Source organism: Amblyomma maculatum, chromosome 10 (genome assembly GCF_055883805.1).
Source record: "Amblyomma maculatum isolate TAMU_Amacu chromosome 10, ASM5588380v1, whole genome shotgun sequence".
Taxonomy (NCBI): Eukaryota; Metazoa; Arthropoda; class Arachnida; order Ixodida; family Ixodidae; genus Amblyomma; species Amblyomma maculatum.
This window is the reverse complement of record NC_139353.1, coordinates 83,172,031-83,189,901: the sequence shown is the minus strand read 5'-3', so window position 1 is coordinate 83,189,901 and position 17,871 is coordinate 83,172,031. Positions and strand designations below refer to the sequence as shown.

General features: G+C 48.5%; 1 protein-coding gene across 4 annotated transcripts in view; it reads left to right on the top strand.

The window, feature by feature from the left end:
* Positions 1–17,871, top strand: part of Ufd4 (ubiquitin fusion-degradation 4-like) — a 137,969-nt gene that overhangs the window by 92,025 nt on the left and 28,073 nt on the right. For 2 of the 4 annotated variants that reach the window (XM_084583005.1, XM_084583003.1), the window contains exons 23-31: positions 324–640; positions 1,507–1,754; positions 2,194–2,573; positions 4,872–4,949; positions 11,178–11,446; positions 11,844–12,000; positions 15,843–15,931; positions 16,109–16,239; positions 16,882–16,927. In XM_084583005.1, the coding sequence (XP_084439131.1) occupies positions 324–640; positions 1,507–1,754; positions 2,194–2,573; positions 4,872–4,949; positions 11,178–11,446; positions 11,844–12,000; positions 15,843–15,931; positions 16,109–16,239; positions 16,882–16,927 (1,715 nt within the window). Of the gene's footprint in view, positions 1–323; positions 641–1,506; positions 1,755–2,193; positions 2,574–4,871; positions 4,950–11,144; positions 11,447–11,843; positions 12,001–15,842; positions 15,932–16,108; positions 16,240–16,881; positions 16,928–17,871 lie in introns of all 4 variants that reach the window. The other 2 variants (XM_084583004.1, XM_084583002.1) reach the window with 1 other exon arrangement.

Below are 17,871 nucleotides of genomic sequence, written 5' to 3'. Positions count from 1 at the left end.
AATGCTCTTTCATACTCGGTCTATATAGTGACACTAAAACTAGGACAGTCTACTGCAAACAGGTAGGTGGGCTCCCAAATGGAGTCATAGTGACACAAAAACTAGGACAGTCTACTGCAAACAGGTAAGTAGGCTCCCAAATGGAGTCATTGGTCTCCTGTGTCTCTTGAACATTGTGTTTTGCTTTGCAACTACAAATTTGATTTTTCACGTACCTCATTAATATTAAAGTTGGTGTTCTTTTATCCGAGTGGTAGAAAGGCAGAAAAGGCCACTGATGTGGCACTGGTGTTAAGCCGCAGTTGTGCACTTTGAACTTGTAGGCTGGATCGACGTCACCTGGGACCATGGAGGCTCCAACTCCTACCGCATGGGCGCCGAGGGCAAGTACGACCTGCGACTGGCACCCGGCTACGACCCGGACACCGCCGCAACTTCGCGGGCATCTTCGGCTTCGGGCAGGCCAGCGAAGACTGTTACCACCGACAGCGCGGCTGCCCGTGGGAGCGTGCCGGCCGCGGGGTGTCTCACTAGCCGCAAGAGCTCATCCGCGTCGAGTCTGGTGCCAGACTCCTCCGCGGCTCCCCAGCCAATGGAGCAGCAGACTGCTGTGTCAGCTGAGAACCTCACCACTGTCAAGGTGAGCTGGGGTGTGGTGTCCAGTTCAAAAAGTGCAGCGGCCTTGGTTCTAAAAGGAGGGCGAGGAGACACGACTTCTACGAATCGGTTCCCTGAAAGAGATCAAGTAATCTAGAAAAGAGAGATGAGGAGAGGAGGAAATATATTCGAGCTCTCTCTAGGAACAGCGTTCGCACGTCAATCGCCACAGTGCACTGTGAAAGCGGTATCTTTTCTTTTTTTCTTTCACTCCATAGCTTGTGAGCTGTGCTCTCATAAGCATGTGCCGTATTTCTATGTAAATAATGCAAAGATGAGTATTACGCAGGGAGAGAGTTTGCACCTGGAAGGAAAAGCAAATTTTATGACCATAATTAGAACACGAAATCATAACTTTAACGATGCACTGAGGTCATGTGACACAACGTGAAGCGTCGCATAGGCTGACATATATGAAGCAGTTGTCGCTGTGAATCCTGCTGTTTCAAACGCACCATTGTCCATTGCTCCACAGAGCCACTTTCAGACCTTACCGCATGGCCATTTTTTATTTACCTCTTTGTTTTACAGCCGGGAGGTTGCCAAGGAAGTTTGCTTCTCCTCGCAACTCAGGAGTCTGGTGGTATAACTGTCTTGATGAGCAGCGAAAAAACAAATCTTATTATATTCAGACCTTGGTTCCAAATATAACACGAAGTAGGTTCTCAATCGGGATTTCTAGAAAAAGAGCTCGCGTTACAGTTGTGTAAACATGGTATATTTTGTTTGACTTTGCTTCCTAGTGAAGTGCCGAGAATGTAAAAAAAATGTGCTTTTAAGTTTTGCAAGCATGCTTCCAGCGAGTGACAAGCAGAAACTTGAAGGCACACATCCCGTTCTGTCATGCAGGCGGCTGCAGAAGCTATGGCGGAAAACATGTTGATCCGAGCACGTGCCGAAGCTGCACTGGCCACAACGGGCTCTGAGCAGGACCTTCCCGAGCTGCTTCTCGTGCCGGCCACTGCGAGCCAACCGAGAGTGCTCCAGGCACCGCTGAACAGTCTGTCGCCAACTATGGAAGACCCAGAGACTGAGGACTCAACGACACCTGCATCAACTGCCGCTGTAACGTCAACTGCGACGTCAACTGGCCACGGGTGCGTGTCTACCTGGAGGGTCAGAGCGAGGGCTGTGCTAGGTAGCCTTAGGATCGAGGTGCTCGTGCAGTGAAGGCTTCCATAGTGTCGGCTGTACTAGCAGGGCTGTTGATGGAACCACAGACCTTCGCCATTGCGCTGTTATTGCTTTGATGCAAAATTTATGCCTTGCCCTGCTGCTGTAACCAGACTGTGTTTTAGAGAAGGCACTTTATACCCATTTTCCACAAAACGGGAAATTTGGGAACGTTTCTGGCGAAGTCCTAAACAGAAAGGTGTGGTGCCAGCTAGAACATAATAGAATTCATAATTATCTAGGAGAGCTTAATTTGCCGCATTTTAAGAGTACTGTTCAGCTCATATAGTTGAAGGAGGCAACTAAAAGTAGTTCAGGATTAAAAACAAACTCTCACTCTTCCTTCAATGTTCCCTGGATCAGCCTGAAGACATCGGGCAGCCGCCACCGCGACCATGCACGCGGCGCAGCTCCCTCGGCTGGAGGTGCCAGCGGAGGGTCGGAGGCCAGCCGCACGGGCTCCTCCTCCAACAGCATGAGCGTCTCTGTGCCCAATCTGTCCCTGACATTGGGCCACACCAATGAGTCCGTGGCCGGCCTGCTCGAGACGTTTGCGGCCGTGCGACGCGCGGGCAGCAGCAGCAATGCGGGTGGCGGTGGTGCCTCCTCCGCGACCAACGCAGCAGGGGCCCTCCTGCCTCCTGCCGTGGGTGCTGCAGTGGCTGGCAGTGGGTCACTCTTTTCACGCGGCTCCAACAATGTGAGCTCGCTCGTCCGCCTGGCGCTTTCCTCCAACTTCCCAGGTGAGGGGCATGTCGTCCTAAACGTCTCTTTTATGGGACTGGCATAAGTAATTTTTTCCTTGCACTTTCTTGGAGGAGTGAAGGAGGATTTGGTCAGTGAGCATCAGTGGTCGCTGGCGTAACTGGAATTTAGGTAGCAAGGCTGCAAAACCTCATGCCGTACAGGGTAGTTTGTGTGGTGTTGCATGGTTTTTAGAGAGTTTAAGAATAGAGGAATCCTACTAGTCGGAGGAATGAGAACATGAGGGGAGCCTGTATGCCGCTTAAGTATAGGGTGAGGGGTCAGTGCTAACCTAAATCTAACGAAACTGCATCACTCCCATGCGCCTTAAGCTCACCTTACTGCCAATTCGTTGTTTGCCACTTCGCTGTTCAACATTTGCTGCAAATGAAAGGTGCATAAAGTGGGTATTCTCGGCAGGCACCAATGTCATTACCGATATATTAATGAAGTGGGAGAGCTTGGTGGAGCGGATGAAGGAGCGAGTGTGTTGCTCACGGCGCCAGCTGAACTTTTTTTGTTAGTAGGTTCAGTGTCTCAATAGGATGGAGGTGATTTAGTAATCGCATGCCTGTTGCTATTCCAGCTGACATAATTTAACGCATCATCAAAAAGTGTGCCGCTGCTAGTGCACAGTTCTACGGAAAAATTCAAAATCTACAGAATTTAGGACCACTGTAATCACGGTAAATAACTTTAAAAATTTGGTGGTAGTTACTGCGGCGTTGGGAGCGGTTAGTGCAGGAGGTGTGCACATTGGAAGTTGTACCTGATGCTGGTGACTGGTTTAACGTACTATGACATGCGCCAACACATTGAATATATCTGATAGCAGTTAAATTGTAGAGTATAACTTTGCCACGGTCTACGTGTACAGTGGGGAGCAGCCCTGTCTAGAGCATGTCGATGCTGCATTGTGAAGCAAGTTTTAGGCTCTGGGTCTGAGTTATGTGTCCCATGTGCATGAGTGGGGAAAAAAGAATGGATGCCTGCTCATTGCTTCCTTTTTCAACTCCTGCCTTGTGAGTTCCATTTCATGCCTTCAGGGCCGCTATGTCTGTCACTGTAATATGGTACACAGGGTGTTGGAATGTCACCGTATTTCCCGAGTGTAACGAGACAGCCAGGCAAGGAAGCGCAACTGATAGCGGACGGTAGCGTTTCTGCAGACGCAGCACCGTGGGCCATATGTCTTTCGACTTGGATCTGCGCTGAGTATTCAGCTACGAAGGAAGGCACATTTCGCTTATATATTTTAGAGCGGCCATCTTGTAGCTGATGACACAGCTCAGAGACGAGCCATCAAAAAATACGCCTGCTATGCATTGTGCCTGGTGGTGATGTGCTATAACCACTGTAACCTTACACGGACAAGACGAAAACAGACACCAAACAACCGATTAGGCCCAATTCTCGCAGTTGTGGCCTGGTGCGTGTTTGAATTGCGCACTGAACTGTGGTCAGTTGTACTTGCATTTTGAAATGCACATAGTGTAATGTCACCTGCTCTTGCTTGCCTGGCTGCCTCATGGTTCGCTCGAAACGCGCTGGTTTTCCGACCACTGTTGGATATCATTCAGCGTGGCCCTGATGGCTTGAAGCACAAGCACTGAGAGGAAATGGTGCATACAATCCACGAGCAGGCACGGGTTTATTTTGGGTGCGCATGCGACGCATAACTCAAACTTGGTGCCTAACGTTAGGTGGCGCTGACTTGCACTGCAGAGCACGGTCGGCAGGCTTGAGACGAGGCTACTGCTCACGCACTGTACTGCTGTGTACGTATAGAGCCTTCGAAGAAACTGAGAAAATTTCTGCCCATTGTGGTGAAGCCTGTCACATTTTAGTGCATAATTGTGGCACCATTCATAGCTGGTCAAGCAGCCCATGGGTCAAGTCATCCAGGTTCCCTGTCGTGGGTCCCCGGAGTTACGCTCATGGAAGATAAAGGTGTTGGCTTTGTCGCGCCACGGTGACACCGTTCTGGTGACACCCTGTCGCTGACCGCCAATGCGTCGGCTGCCTTGAGAGTTGGCACTCGCTGCCCCCTGTGCGCCATGCCTTAGTACGACAGCCGACAAGTGATGCCGTGTTGCCAGGCATGCTTTGTTTGTTTGTGCTACTACCATTACGGTAGCATTTTCTCAAACGGTGCTATTGCAGGGGGGTAGCTGCTTATTACGGCAGCCAGCTGTCAGCTGCTGAATCACTTCGGTGTGAAGACCAGTCTTCACAACAGCTCGGTGGCCTGAGGTCACGAGATACAACCCTGCATGTGGGCTCTTTTTGTGTTCCAGAGGTTCTTGCAGACCTTCTGGGCGACATAGCCGTGGGCAACGAGGCATCCTCTCAGCTGGGCAACCACCTTCCAGCTGGTGAGTACTTCATGTGATGCCTTACAAGCAACTTTTGCCTTAATATCATAAGTGATGACTTTCTACTGCTTCTGTAAGAGCTAATGTAGTTTAGATGTTGTTACTTTCAGTAGTGAACTCATCTTGAGTATTGTTAAAAAATTGGAAGGGTTCAACGCTGCTGAAGCGAATATGGAGTGAAAGCATTAGCTGCGGGTGAACAAGCGTTCATCTTCTTCTGCTTCTTTGTCTCCTCCTTCTTCTTCTGCTTCTTCTTTGTTCTTCCCCAGCCCACATATAAAGCCCCGCTTTAACCATGCCGTATGAACGTGCCTTAGTGGCCTATAGGGGCAACGCGAATGCCAGGCTCCTGACAGGCCGATTTTGACATGACCGTCCCATGTGAAAAGACAAACCCAAGTTAGCAGCTCCTGCCAAGGGTCCATGGACACAGACATGGGACACAGCGACGAGCGGTTAAAACTGGATTAGTATGGCTTTCACAGTAAAACGTTGGCTAGTTCTGTTTAATTTACTACAGTTAGCCATAAAGCATGTGAATTGAACTGTCCACTACCAGGCAATGCCCGCTCCAATTCGCGGAGCAAATTTTATTACGTGATTGAATAGGCAATAGGGGTTATGTGTATAGGCCAGCTCAAGGTTTGGCGAAAGTTTCGCATTACTCAAATTTTCTGTGGCATATCAAATGCGGTCGGAGACGACGTTTTCCTGTACGACAGTATGTCGTGCATAAGACGAGTCAACTAAGTAAATAAACAACATAGAAGCAATCGCCTAACTTCTAAAGTAGGGGTTCTCAAACGTTTTTGCTTGGAAGAACTCCAAAAGCCTTCAATAAGTTCCAGGGACCCCCCCCCCCCCCCTCTCGCTTTCACTTACCAGCAATGTCGTCGAGTGCATTTTTGCAAAGAGAGAGTTCCATAGGTTAAATGTTTATTGCACAGAATAATACAAATACTAATGTGATGGGTGGTACTGTTTCCCTTTTAAGATCAAGTCAAAGCGTGGCTCAGTAGCACTCAGAGCTAGTCTCATATCAGCCGCCGGGTCAAGACGGCTTCTGTGCTTGTTCTTCAGATAGGCGACGGCTGAAAATGCCTGTTCACATGCATATGTAGTTGCAAAGGGAAGCAAAATGTCCACTGCCCTTTCAAAGAGGCATGGAAACAGTGGAGCAGTACCCATCCAAAATGTCACCAAGCCTTCACCATTAAATTTCTCTTTGAGAGCAGTGCTTGCCCTGAGCTCTGAGGGTTCTCGCGGAACACAAGAAGACAGCTCGCGGGACCCCTGTGTTCCGCGGAACCCAGTTTGAGAACCCCTGTTCTAAAGTATCACCTATTCATCTTTTACTCGGTATTTTTTTAAGACAGTCTGGGGCTAAGTGCCTTTGCTTTTAAATGTGACTGCTGCGTTCAGGTTGTGCAGAAAAAGGCTGTGTCTTTTCACTGCGTTGCATATGTCACGAGAACATTTACATCGTCTTTTAATTGTCACGGTGTGTCCGTGGCAAGCAGAGCATCCCCTTAATTTGAGGAACATCCAACACTGTCGATCTCAAGTTTATCCAACTTGAAGAGGATTGTGGAATACAGTAGGCTCTCGTTGATTCGGCATTCAAGGGAGCAGAAAAACAATTTTTTGAACTGTTCATCAAGTGCACCTAAAGAAATTGCAGAGTGGGTCAGAGAAATAAGTGCAGTTAATGCCAATCTAGTGGAAATCAAGGAGAAATGGGTAGGGTACGTAATGCGATGAAAGCATAACCGATGGTCGCTTAGGGTCACAAACTGGATTCCAAGAGAAAGAAAGCGTAGCAGGAGGCGGTAGAAAGTTAGGGGTGCGGATCAGGTTAAAAAGTTTGCAGGGGTCGTGGATGCAGCTAGCACAGGAACGGGTTAATAGGAGGAATATCAAAGAGGCCTTCGCCCTGCAGTGGGTATAGTCAGGTTGATGATGAGGATGATAGAACAGTATGATGCTGCCCAGAAAAAGAAATAAAAAACAGTGACATGCCAAGCAGCGTCTGAAAAAGTGTGACTGGCCATTGCGCGCGCCCAGTCGCAGCTGCGGGATGGCGTGCAGTTAGTGAAAGCGGAACTGAGACAGTGCGATGTAGTTCGGTTATAGGGAACTTCTTCCCACAGTCTTTGTACTTGCCATAGCGCACATTCCTGGGCAGGCACCACCGTTCCTCTCAGTTCAGATTCGGGGAGGTCCGTTTTGGTGATCGCAGGCTGCACGGATCATACTTCGATGCCATCCCTCATCTGAATTAACTGGAGTGAGCGTGACCGTCATCAGATTTGCGAGCGTCTAATGCCATTGGCCGGAACAGTAATCCTAGTTTGAATTATGTAAAGTCAAATCACGAATAACGAATCCCGTGGGACTGCAAAAAATTATTCGTTATCTTGAAATATCGTAATGAAGTAATGAACAACCTGCGATTATAAGCCAGTGGTTAAAGCTAGGCACGGAAATAATGTACCCTGGCGGCAGGCACCTGTATAGACAAGCAAAACCTCGAATAAAAATGCTGCGTTAACTCCAAAAGCTGATCTATTTGAAGAAATCAATCACTATTTTCTTCTGCCGCGTGAAGCAAACATGATCACACTACATTACACCACTACAGCACATACACCTTCCACTTTGCGTAACACCTCATTGGGTGTGTGATTGCACTGAGCGATGAAAGTACGGACTTTGTCTGTGTGCAAAAAACATCAGAGATCAACACGACCTCATCTTCGGTGCTTCCTGAAGTTTGAAAATCTTGTCTGGGTCTTTCAAAATGATCACTGCGGTCGTTGGGGCAATGCTAGCCTTCTGCAGAGGCTGATTCCCTTTTTCTCTGCATAGAATTCTTGCAGTGGGAGCTGTGTCCCTATCTTCTTGGCACTTTGGTGGCTACAATCATCTTCGAATCTCTCACAAACTTCGCAATAAGATACAGTTGAATCCCGCCACAACGAATACCGCCACAACGAAATTTCCGCGACAACGAATAATTTTTTATTCCCCGCGAGTATCCTATAAGAATTAATGGCCTAAATTTCTCTGCACAACGAACCATTTTTGCAGAGCGTTTCCGCTTCAACGAAATTTTCGCGTTCAAAATCGAAACCGAAACTAGTTTTATTGGCGAGAAGTCCAAGTCAAATCCAAAGCCACATTAAGCATGAAATCACGTGATTGCAGTTCCGCCATTTTGGCTTTGTGTCGTGGTCGCGTTGTTCACTCGCTGCCTTTCTCTTCGACAACGACGAGTTTTCATCCGCAGGACACGATGGCAACGCAAGTGAAAAAACGCAAAACTCTTTCCCTTGAGCAAAAAGCTCAAATAATCGCCCAAGCAGAAAGCGGTAGGAAGAAAGCGGCAATTGCTGAAGACTTCGGAATTCCTGCAAGTTCGCTGTCAACGATTCTAGGCAATAAGGACAGCGTGAGAATGGCACTTGCTTCAGGCACATCCTCGAAGCACAAAAAGGTGACGCGGCCCCTCCATGAAGAGTTGGACAAAGCAGTGCATGCGTGGTTTGTGGAAGCACGAGCCAGCAACGTCCCCCTGTCCGGAAGCATCGTCCAGCAGAAAGCCTTGAACTATGCATGCCTACTTGGCATTGATGATTTTAAAGCCAGCATTGGCTGGCTAAACCGTTTCAAGGCCCGCCATAACATCGTTGGAAAAGTGTTGTGCAGCGAGTCAATGTCAGCAGACGTGGACGGAGCAGCTGCTTGGAAGGCGAGTAACATGGCCGGAATTTTAAGCAACTTCGCGCCTGCAGACATTTACAACGCCGACGAGACCGGGCTATTCTACGAGATGTTGCCGGCTAGGACGCTCGACTTCAAGGGGCAGCGCTGTCACGGCGGCAAACACAGCAAAAAACGCATCACAGTGCTGCTTTGCACAAACATGGATGGCTCGGACAAGCGTCCGCCGTTAGTCATAGGCAAAAGTGCCAAGCCGCGCTGTTTTAAGGGAACTCGTAGCCTACCTGTGCAGTACAAGGCGAACAACAAGTCATGGATGACCCGCGCTATTTTCACCGAGTGGATGATGGCATTCGACCGCGACATGAAGCGGCAGGGCCGTAAAGTTTGCTTGCTTTTGGACAATATTTCAGCGCATCACTCCGACGAAGTCAAGCTCACTAACACGGAGCTGAGGTTTTTCCCTCCCAATTGCACGTCTGTCTTACAGCCTCTCGATCAGGGCGTGATTCTTAGCCTGAAGCGCGCTTACCGCGGGAGGTTAATTCAGCGGCTGAAACCGGCCGAGACACGAAGGTGGACTTGTACGTGGCACTGCAGATTATGTCTGCTGCCTGGAGCACACTGGGGCGCTCAGTAATTGTGAACTGTTTCAGGCACGCCGGATTTGCCGAAGGTCGACCCGTACACTCTGCTGGCCTAACACCAGGCGTTACAGACGACGACGAAGAGGCGTCACCGGCTCCGGGGATCGCGGCCGCCTGGAAAACGCTGGGAGAAATAGGAACCGTGCCGCCTAATCTCGAGCTCGACGAATACATCGGCGCTGACGCTTGTGTTGTTGTTCACGAAGATGTGAGTGATGAGCAGATCATAAAAGCTGCCCGGAATGATAAGGACTCTTCCGATGAAGAAGACGACGACGTACAGGAAGCGCCGGCTGCGGCAACCGCCGTACAGGTGATGGACGCTTTTGATGTCATCAGGAATTTCGTTGCTGTCCGAGACGACGATGTTGCAATGGGTTTGCTGACCGAGTGCGAAAATCGCGTGACGGCGTTGCTCGCCGTGAAGCGTAAGCAAACCAAGCTTACAGATTTTTGGCATTAAACGCCTTTGCTGCTGCTTGGGCAATTCTTTCTGCGTTTCACGTCAAATTTTTGCGATAACGAAGTTCCGCGAGAACGAATTTTTTTTCGTGCACCGTGAATTTCGTTATAGCGGGATTCAACTGTAATCCACGACAAAAAAAAAAAAAAAAGTCCCACATGTGCCAATGGCGCAATCAACTGACCGGCGAACGACACAACGCAGGAGTAAAAAAAAAAAAAAAAAGCAGACGGGTAGGCCTGCCAGCTACTGCATAATAAACCACAGCTTTGTGGTGGCACTAAAAGCTGGTACTATATGTGCCGATGATGATAGCTACAGCCCACGGACATACACACAGAAACGGCAGTTTGTTTCACGTAACAGTTGGGAGCTGCGGCGCTGTTAATTTTAGCCTAGTTTGTAGAAGAAAAAATATGTTATTCTGAAATATATGCTATTTTGAAATTTGTATGTCTGAAATTGTAGTGCATCACTGTGGCACCGTTCATAGCTTGTCAAGCAGCCCATGGGTCAAGTCATCCAGGTTCCCTGTCGTGGGTCCTTGGAGTTACGCTCATGGAAGATAAAGGTGTTGGCTGTGTCACGTCAGGGTGACACCGTTCTGGTGACGCCCTGGTGCTGACCGCCAATGCGTTGGCTGCCTTGAGAGTTGGCACTTGCTACCTCCTGTACACTGTGCCTTAGTATGGAAGCCGACAAGTGATTTCATGTCACCAGGCGTGCTTTGTTTGTTTGTGTTAATACTATTTTCTGAAACGGTGCTATTGCATGGTGGTAGCTGTTTATTACAGCAGCCAGCTGTCTTAGCTGCTGAATCATTTCAGTGTGATTCATTATTATGGTGCTCGTAGTAGCGAGATATCACTGTATCTAAATTTCTAAACTGATAGGAGTCGAATGAACAAGATTTTACTGTAGTTATGTATATCTATGATTCGATGCGTAAAGCATGAAACTGTAACCCAGAAGCATCAATACAGTGCACCCACGCTGGCAGCGGGCTTCCTGCAACAGCATGCTTCCCGCCAATATATACTAGCAGTGCGCCCTTTCATTGGGTCTCGCTAGGCCTAGCTCACTGTGCATCAAAGTTGCAACAGCTGGTGCTTTGGTAGAAGCCATTGCAAATGATAGGTCTGATTCTGCTACCAGTATCTTGTAAATGCAGTAATATGCAGTGCACAGTTCATCATATAGAACATATAGGATGTTCCACTTTGGACGAGTTCAATAAATGCGCACAACACCGCTGTAATTTTGCATTGTATTTTCGAGGAGATATTCAGAAAGGTCAGTATAAGCAGTAATTCTGTATATCCGAGATTGACTGTTGCTGTATTTTCATTTCTTGCGTGGCAGGAGTGGGGTTGTCTAAGAGGTCACGTGGCGCAGGGGGATTCCTGAGCACGGCTCAGAGCTATCCGAGCCTGACCAGCACCACCACCACAGCGGGTGGCACAGTGGCAGGTGGTGCCGGAGGTGGCGGAGGCCTGACCGTGAGCCTGACCTCCATGTCGAGTGAGAGCGAGCAGGACTTCCTGGAGACGTGCCGGGCCACAACGCTCATGGCTGACCTAGAGGATGATGATGACTTGCCTGACGATGACGACAACGAGGATGACGACGACAATGAAGACGATGATGACTATGAGGATGTTGTGGTGAGGGAGGACCTGAAGCAGGCATCCTTGATTTTATGCAAATATGCATTCTAGGCCTTGCATAGGGGACCTTTACGAACTTGTGAACATACGCTTCGCTGCAGCACATTTGTACTTGCACTTGTGGCACTGAGAACCCCAGGTGGTCGAAATTTCCGGAGTCCTCCACTACGGCGTCTCTCATAGCCTAAGTCGCTTTGGGACGTTAAACCCCACAAACCAAACCAAACCAAACCATAATGAGGAAGAGGAATTCATTTTATCAAACAATGCATTCAGCATAATGCAAATGAAAGAAATTGCAGTTTTGACAGATTTTTATAAGGTTCAAGGCAACGATGACTAAGAGCTATGTGTAATGTGACATTACATTTTTGCTGTCTCTGCCTCTAACTAGGAGGAAGATGGCATGGAGCTACGCAGTGGCAAACGCCGCAGCTGGGATGACGAGTTTGTGCTGAAGCGGCAGTTCTCGGCACTGATCCCGGCATTCGACCCCCGGCCAGGCCGTACCAACGTGAACCAGACCTCGGACCTCGAGATCCCGCCACCAGGTCGGTCCCCACCGTCTTCTTCCTCTATCTTGTCCTCGTCTTTGTCGCCAGTGCAGTCACGTCACAAGGTGCGAAACTGCGGCGGCAACGCCGCTGTGGCTACCTCCATGTCTGTCATGAGTGGCAACGGCCGCAAGCCATCGCTCCATCTGCAGCACTACCAGCGGCATCATCACCCGCAGGGGCGAGATTCGCCGCGCGGTAGGTTGGCGGAGGCGAGGGACAAGATGGTTACGGCAACCCTGGAATGACACTTCTCTCATCCTCGGTCACTTTTTCCTTTTCCTCCTGTCTCACTCTTTGATGGTGTGCGGACTTTTTGCAAAGACGTCTCTGGTGACGTTGAAGGTTTGGTGCTCTTGTGGCCATTTTTTTCTGGAATGGAGTGTGGTGGGTGTCGGTGTTTCCCCGTCTCTGCCTGACGTCACTGTGGGACATTTGGACTGGACGAATGCTACTGTTCCTTTCCACTAGCAGCACTGCTCTGATTAGGGCAGTTGCTAAAGTGCACAGTGTACAAGCTCAGCCCGCACTGTACAGGAGCCAAAGATAGTGATAAGAGTATCATATGAGGTAACTTTCAGGGCCACTGGCTGACATTAATGGGATGGGTGGAAGACCGATCTGTCATAACGTTACTCCGAATGCTGTCTTTGAGCAGCTAGTAACCGCATCCTTCTTTCCGTGATTATTTAAATTTGAATTACTTTATTGTTCGCAACAGCTTTCAATTTGCCATCTACGTACAAGTGCCCTTGATGAAGAGAGCTTTTGTACAGTTAAACCTCTATGTAACGAACCTCCATGTAGCGAATTCCTCGATATTACGAAGTTTTTCAATTCCCCAATGCCACCCAAGTGCATGTATTAGAAACCTCCACGTAACGAACATGTCGCGGCGATTGACCTTGATATAACGAACTCGCGGCGCCGACTGCCTCTCAGCTAGTGCCGAGTCACTGGAAATTTGGCACAACTCCGCAAAATTCGAACTGAAGTGGGAGGAACGCCTACTATTGCAACGAGTGACCGCAGTTGATCCAGTGCTTCGCTTTTTAGCGCCAACGCCGCATCTGGCTGCTTTTGCTGGCGGAACATGGCACCACAATAGTTCATACTTAAGGGGGGACGCGACCTTTGAAAACCGAAAAATCACGAAAAAGTCGATTTTTGGAAGATTATATATTCCGGTAGTATGTCTTATAAACTATCATTTCTGTAATTATCAATGTCCAACTCGCCGTAGAAATACTCGAAATTAATTATTTAACAAGCGGCGGCAGCCGCGGAGCAGCGAGCAAGCGCCGAAAATTCCCAAACTTCGCGCGCGCACCATTCCTCTCCCGCCGAACTGAGTGCCGCCATCTTGGTCTTGTTTTGTTTGTCAATTCTTGCGCTTTCTTCTGCCACCCTCGGCGGGGGCGACGGCGGCGCGGTCGAGGCGTGGCTTGCTACCGATTGAGAGCCTCGTGGCGGCTTTCAAGTTTCCCGCACTCGAATTCAAGGTTGCGATTGGGCAAAGCGCGAGCTCCGCGAGAACGCGGGGGATCGGGCGACTACTATTGGCTGCTGCGGCCGCTGACGCGTCGGTCTCCGCCTCCCCGCGTCGTCTGCTACGGCTCTTTGTTTGCTGTCGTTGTTGGCTTCACCATTTTTGCGATCGCCGGATTTACGATCTCTCGTCGTGCCCTCTGAACGGTTTCGTGCAACGTGTTAAACGTTGCGTGGTCACTCACGATGCCTCGAGGTGCGACACGCATTAAGTGCAGACTTGGCTAGCTTTTTTTTTTTTTTTTCGTTACGGCGCTTATGCCGCGGAAGATAACCCGGGAAGTCGCTTGTCGCGTTTGGGCCGCTCCTCGTTCCTCTGGCGAGATGCCGCGATAGATAAACCGGGAAACCGCTTACTGCGTCTGCGCCGCCCACCATGCTAGGGCGAAATGCCGCGGGGGAATCGGGAATGCCGATTGTCGCAGCTTGCAGAGCTCAGGATCGACGGATCTCAGCATGTGGAAAGTGGTCTGCGGCACCAAGGCGTTCGCTGTAGCCGATCGGCTAGTCGCACAGATGTTCGCTGCAGCCGAGATCGACGGAGCACCATAGCCCTAATGTATATTTTGACGGCCGCACCGGACTTGTTCGTGATAATTGCGAGTGTTCGTCTTAAGTGGGGCCGTTATAAGTGGGCTCGACTGTACCTGAATAAATTTTTGAGGGCAAGGCAAGCCCATGTATTCAAAATATTATGTCTGGAATTTGTCATAATTATTTTGGTTAATCAACATAGGTCTAATTGATAACAAAAAATCCAATTCTATGCTATTTTCCAGCAAAAAAAAATTTAGAAAAAGGGCTTTGTCTTGCCCTGAGGAACCTATCTAGGAATCAGCATGACAAATTGCACAATGCCAGTACCTTTCACAATTTCTCCAGGCTTGATATAAAGGACCTACTCGAACCAGTTTGGTATGCTTCTGTAACTTGAGAACTAGCGTGCACAATTCTATGAAACTTGGTGGTATTTCATTTGTTAATGTCATGAGCCTGTCTTGAAAATTTCATCATGATAACTTGAGAAACAAAAAAATTATTGTTCTCTCAACCTTTGAGAGCCGTTTTCTCAGAATCAATTTTTTGCACGGTGTGGCTGCTAGGGAAAGTCATAGCTCAAGAACCGCTTATTGGATTTTCATGAGGTTTTTTTTGTTATATACCTAAGTAAAATTCTGAGGGCAAGACAATTCGTTTTTTCAAAATATTTCATGTGTAATTAGGGGCAGTCAATTAAAATATCGTTAAGTCAGGTGTAAATTTGAACACTAAATTTGGGGCTGTACTAAAATTTTTCAGAGAGGAAATTTGGAAAAAGGGAATTGTCTTGCCCTGGGGAAACTATCCAGGAATGACCATAACAAATTTCACACTGCTAGCACATTTTGCAAATTCTCCAGGCCCGCCCCTAGGGACCTATGTAAACTATCTTGATATACTTCTCTAACTTGAGAACCGATGAGCCCAGCTCCATGAAACTTGGTAGTTCTTCAAATGTGTGTACTATGAGCATACCCTGAAAATTTCATTCAGATACCTCAAGAAATAAAAAAGTTGGTGTTCAAGGGTAGCCTCCCCCCTTAAATGTGACAAAAAAATAACGGAAAAAAGATGCGGGGCGAGCAGCGCGCATTCATCGCTGCCACGCGGTTGCTCGCGGGCTACCGCGCGTCAGTAGCGAGAACAGCGGACCGCGCTGGCGACTAGGCAGAGTCTGTTTCCTGGGGCAACGGCGGTGGGCGAGCGCGAGCGCGGCGACAGTTGTGCCAACGCGCACACTCTCCCCCAGACTGATTCCTCCTCCACCTTCTTTCCCCTATCCCTCGTAGACGCGTCGCGCGAGCCGCAGAGGAGGTGGAGGCTGCCGCTGCAGTTGCGCCGCGCTATCAGCGCGATCGCGAAACATTTCACCACTTCCATGACTTCGAATAATTCTGATTCACTGTAAGCACTTTCAAGGTGGTTTGCCTTACATCAATTCATAATCTGGTCTTCGTCTACATTGTTTTTTGGGTCTTAACGCAAAAACTGCATGTAACGAAAACTTGGATGTAACGAAAAATCTCGGACATTTTACAGTTTCGTTATAACCAGGTTTAACTGTACTTGGCATTCCTACTGCTTGTTTCTGAACTTCATCATTTGATTTTCAAGGTGTTCTTGTGAAAGGCAGCCTTTGCACCTGTGAGCTTATTTTCGAGACACAATTTTCAGTGCTCCCTCATTTCGCCCACCATTCACACTAGGTTTTTCTTTGCTCATCTGGCCTTGTCCCCTTTTTGTCTCCCCAGGCACGGACGAGACGAATGCTGAGGAAGTCCGAGAATCGACACTTCAGCCACGCTTGCAGCTCACCATCAAGGGGCCCAACCTTCCAGGTGTAAGTCATCATTCCACATCTTGCCTAGTAGTGGTAGTACAAATGACACTTTTCTTATTCTGCCGATACCAAAGGCGACTGTGGTAGTGATACTAAATGAGCCTATGTGGATCTGAAGACAATTGGGCTTGTTGACGTATCCGTTCTTCCCCTGTGAATTGATTGGTGGGAGAGCAGGTGCCAGACCTAGAGGTGGATCTGGTGGACCCTGAGTGGACCATCTTCCGGGCGGTGCAGCACCTGGTGCAGGCCTCCGAGATGGGCTCCAAGCAGGACAAGATCCGCCGCATCTGGGAGCCTCTGTACATGTGAGTGTCACCCGTGACTACTCTCTCCGGAATGCTTTTGTCGCAATCGTACTTGGTGTGCTGATATGTTACCATTTGCACAGTTGAGCCCATTCTCCTTGTGAGGGTCCTGCTGCTTGTGTTACTTGCGTTTTCATCATCCTGAGGTGTTTCATGGCACTCTCATGGGTGTGAGTAAAATCGTAAGGTTTTTACTGGCCACAATCTCCCATGACTATAGCTCATCTTGTTCCTACTGGCAGACTTCATGCTTCATCAAGGCCACTTGTATTTACAACTCACAATTGAGCTGTTCACTGGACATCAACATGCCATCATCCACAATAGACAGCAGTGTATAAATTGGACCGAGGAGGGCAGTGAGGTCAACATTATCATCCGCCGATTCAGAAAATGGGAATTCAGAGTTGTAAAGCTGGCTCTTATAAAACGAAAAGAATGTTTTTTTTGAGCTGCAGCTCTTTTTTTTTGCACTAACCAAAATAAGGCTTTAGGAATTAAAATGGGGGTCTGTGTGCTCAGGCAAGCTTGGTGGGGGACAAAAGCTAGACCACATCACAAGCTTTATTTGGCTGCAAACGACCATCTCATTGTTGTTGCCTTATTTCCTCCTACAAAGATATCATCGATTCTCTTTTGCAGAATTGTCTACAAGGCAGCAAAGGAAGATTCCTCTCCACCCAAAGATGTGAGCACCATTCTTTTTTTTTTTTTCTTTTTTTGTTATTCACTCTGTAGGGATGCCTCGCTAACCTTGCTCATTAGGCATTTTTGCATGCCTAAAGAGAGGAGGAGGGGGGAGGGGGTGCAATGGCCATTACTGAAATTTTCGATCGTGAATTCTTACTGAAGTGCACATCTTACTTCGTGTTTCGTCATGTTCCTGACCTACCGTATTTACTCGCATAATGATCGCACTTTTTTTTTTAAATACTGACGCAAATTTCGGGGTGAGATCATTACGCGGGGTAAATTTTCTACAAAAAATTTTTGAGCACCGAAAACGCAAACTAGTTGCAGGTCAGACGTCTTAGAACATATATCTCGATTACAACCAGAAATAAAAGCTGTGTAAGGCTTACCTTCGCAATAAACACGCACATTAAGCATCACATGGAGTGCACAATGCCCATTTATTTTTTTTTCGTCAGTACTCTAATCAGTCTGAATTCTCGCCATCCTCACTTTCACTGCTGCACGACTCATCGGAAACGGCAGTGTCATCGCTGGGAGCATCTTCACAATCCCACAGGAAGTCATCTTCCGTTCCATCCAAAGCGTTTGATATGCCTGTCTTCTTAAAACTCCTAGCCACTACCTCGTCGGGGATACTGCTCCACGCTTCTGTGATCCACGAGCACAGCATCTCCACGGATGGCCTTCTAATCCTTCCGCTCGGCGTCAAATCATGCTGGCCCATCGCCATCCACTCAGCATAAAGTTGTCGAACGTTGTCCTTGAACGGTTTGTTCAAAGACACGTCGAGAGGCTGCAGCAGCGAAGTCAGGCCGCCAGGAATGACTGCAATGTCCGTGCGCAGCTCTTTCAGCTTGGCACGCACGCTGTCCACAAGGTGACCCCCTAAAACTGTCCAAAACCAGAAGCGAGGGAAGCAGAAATGCTCCTGGTCTT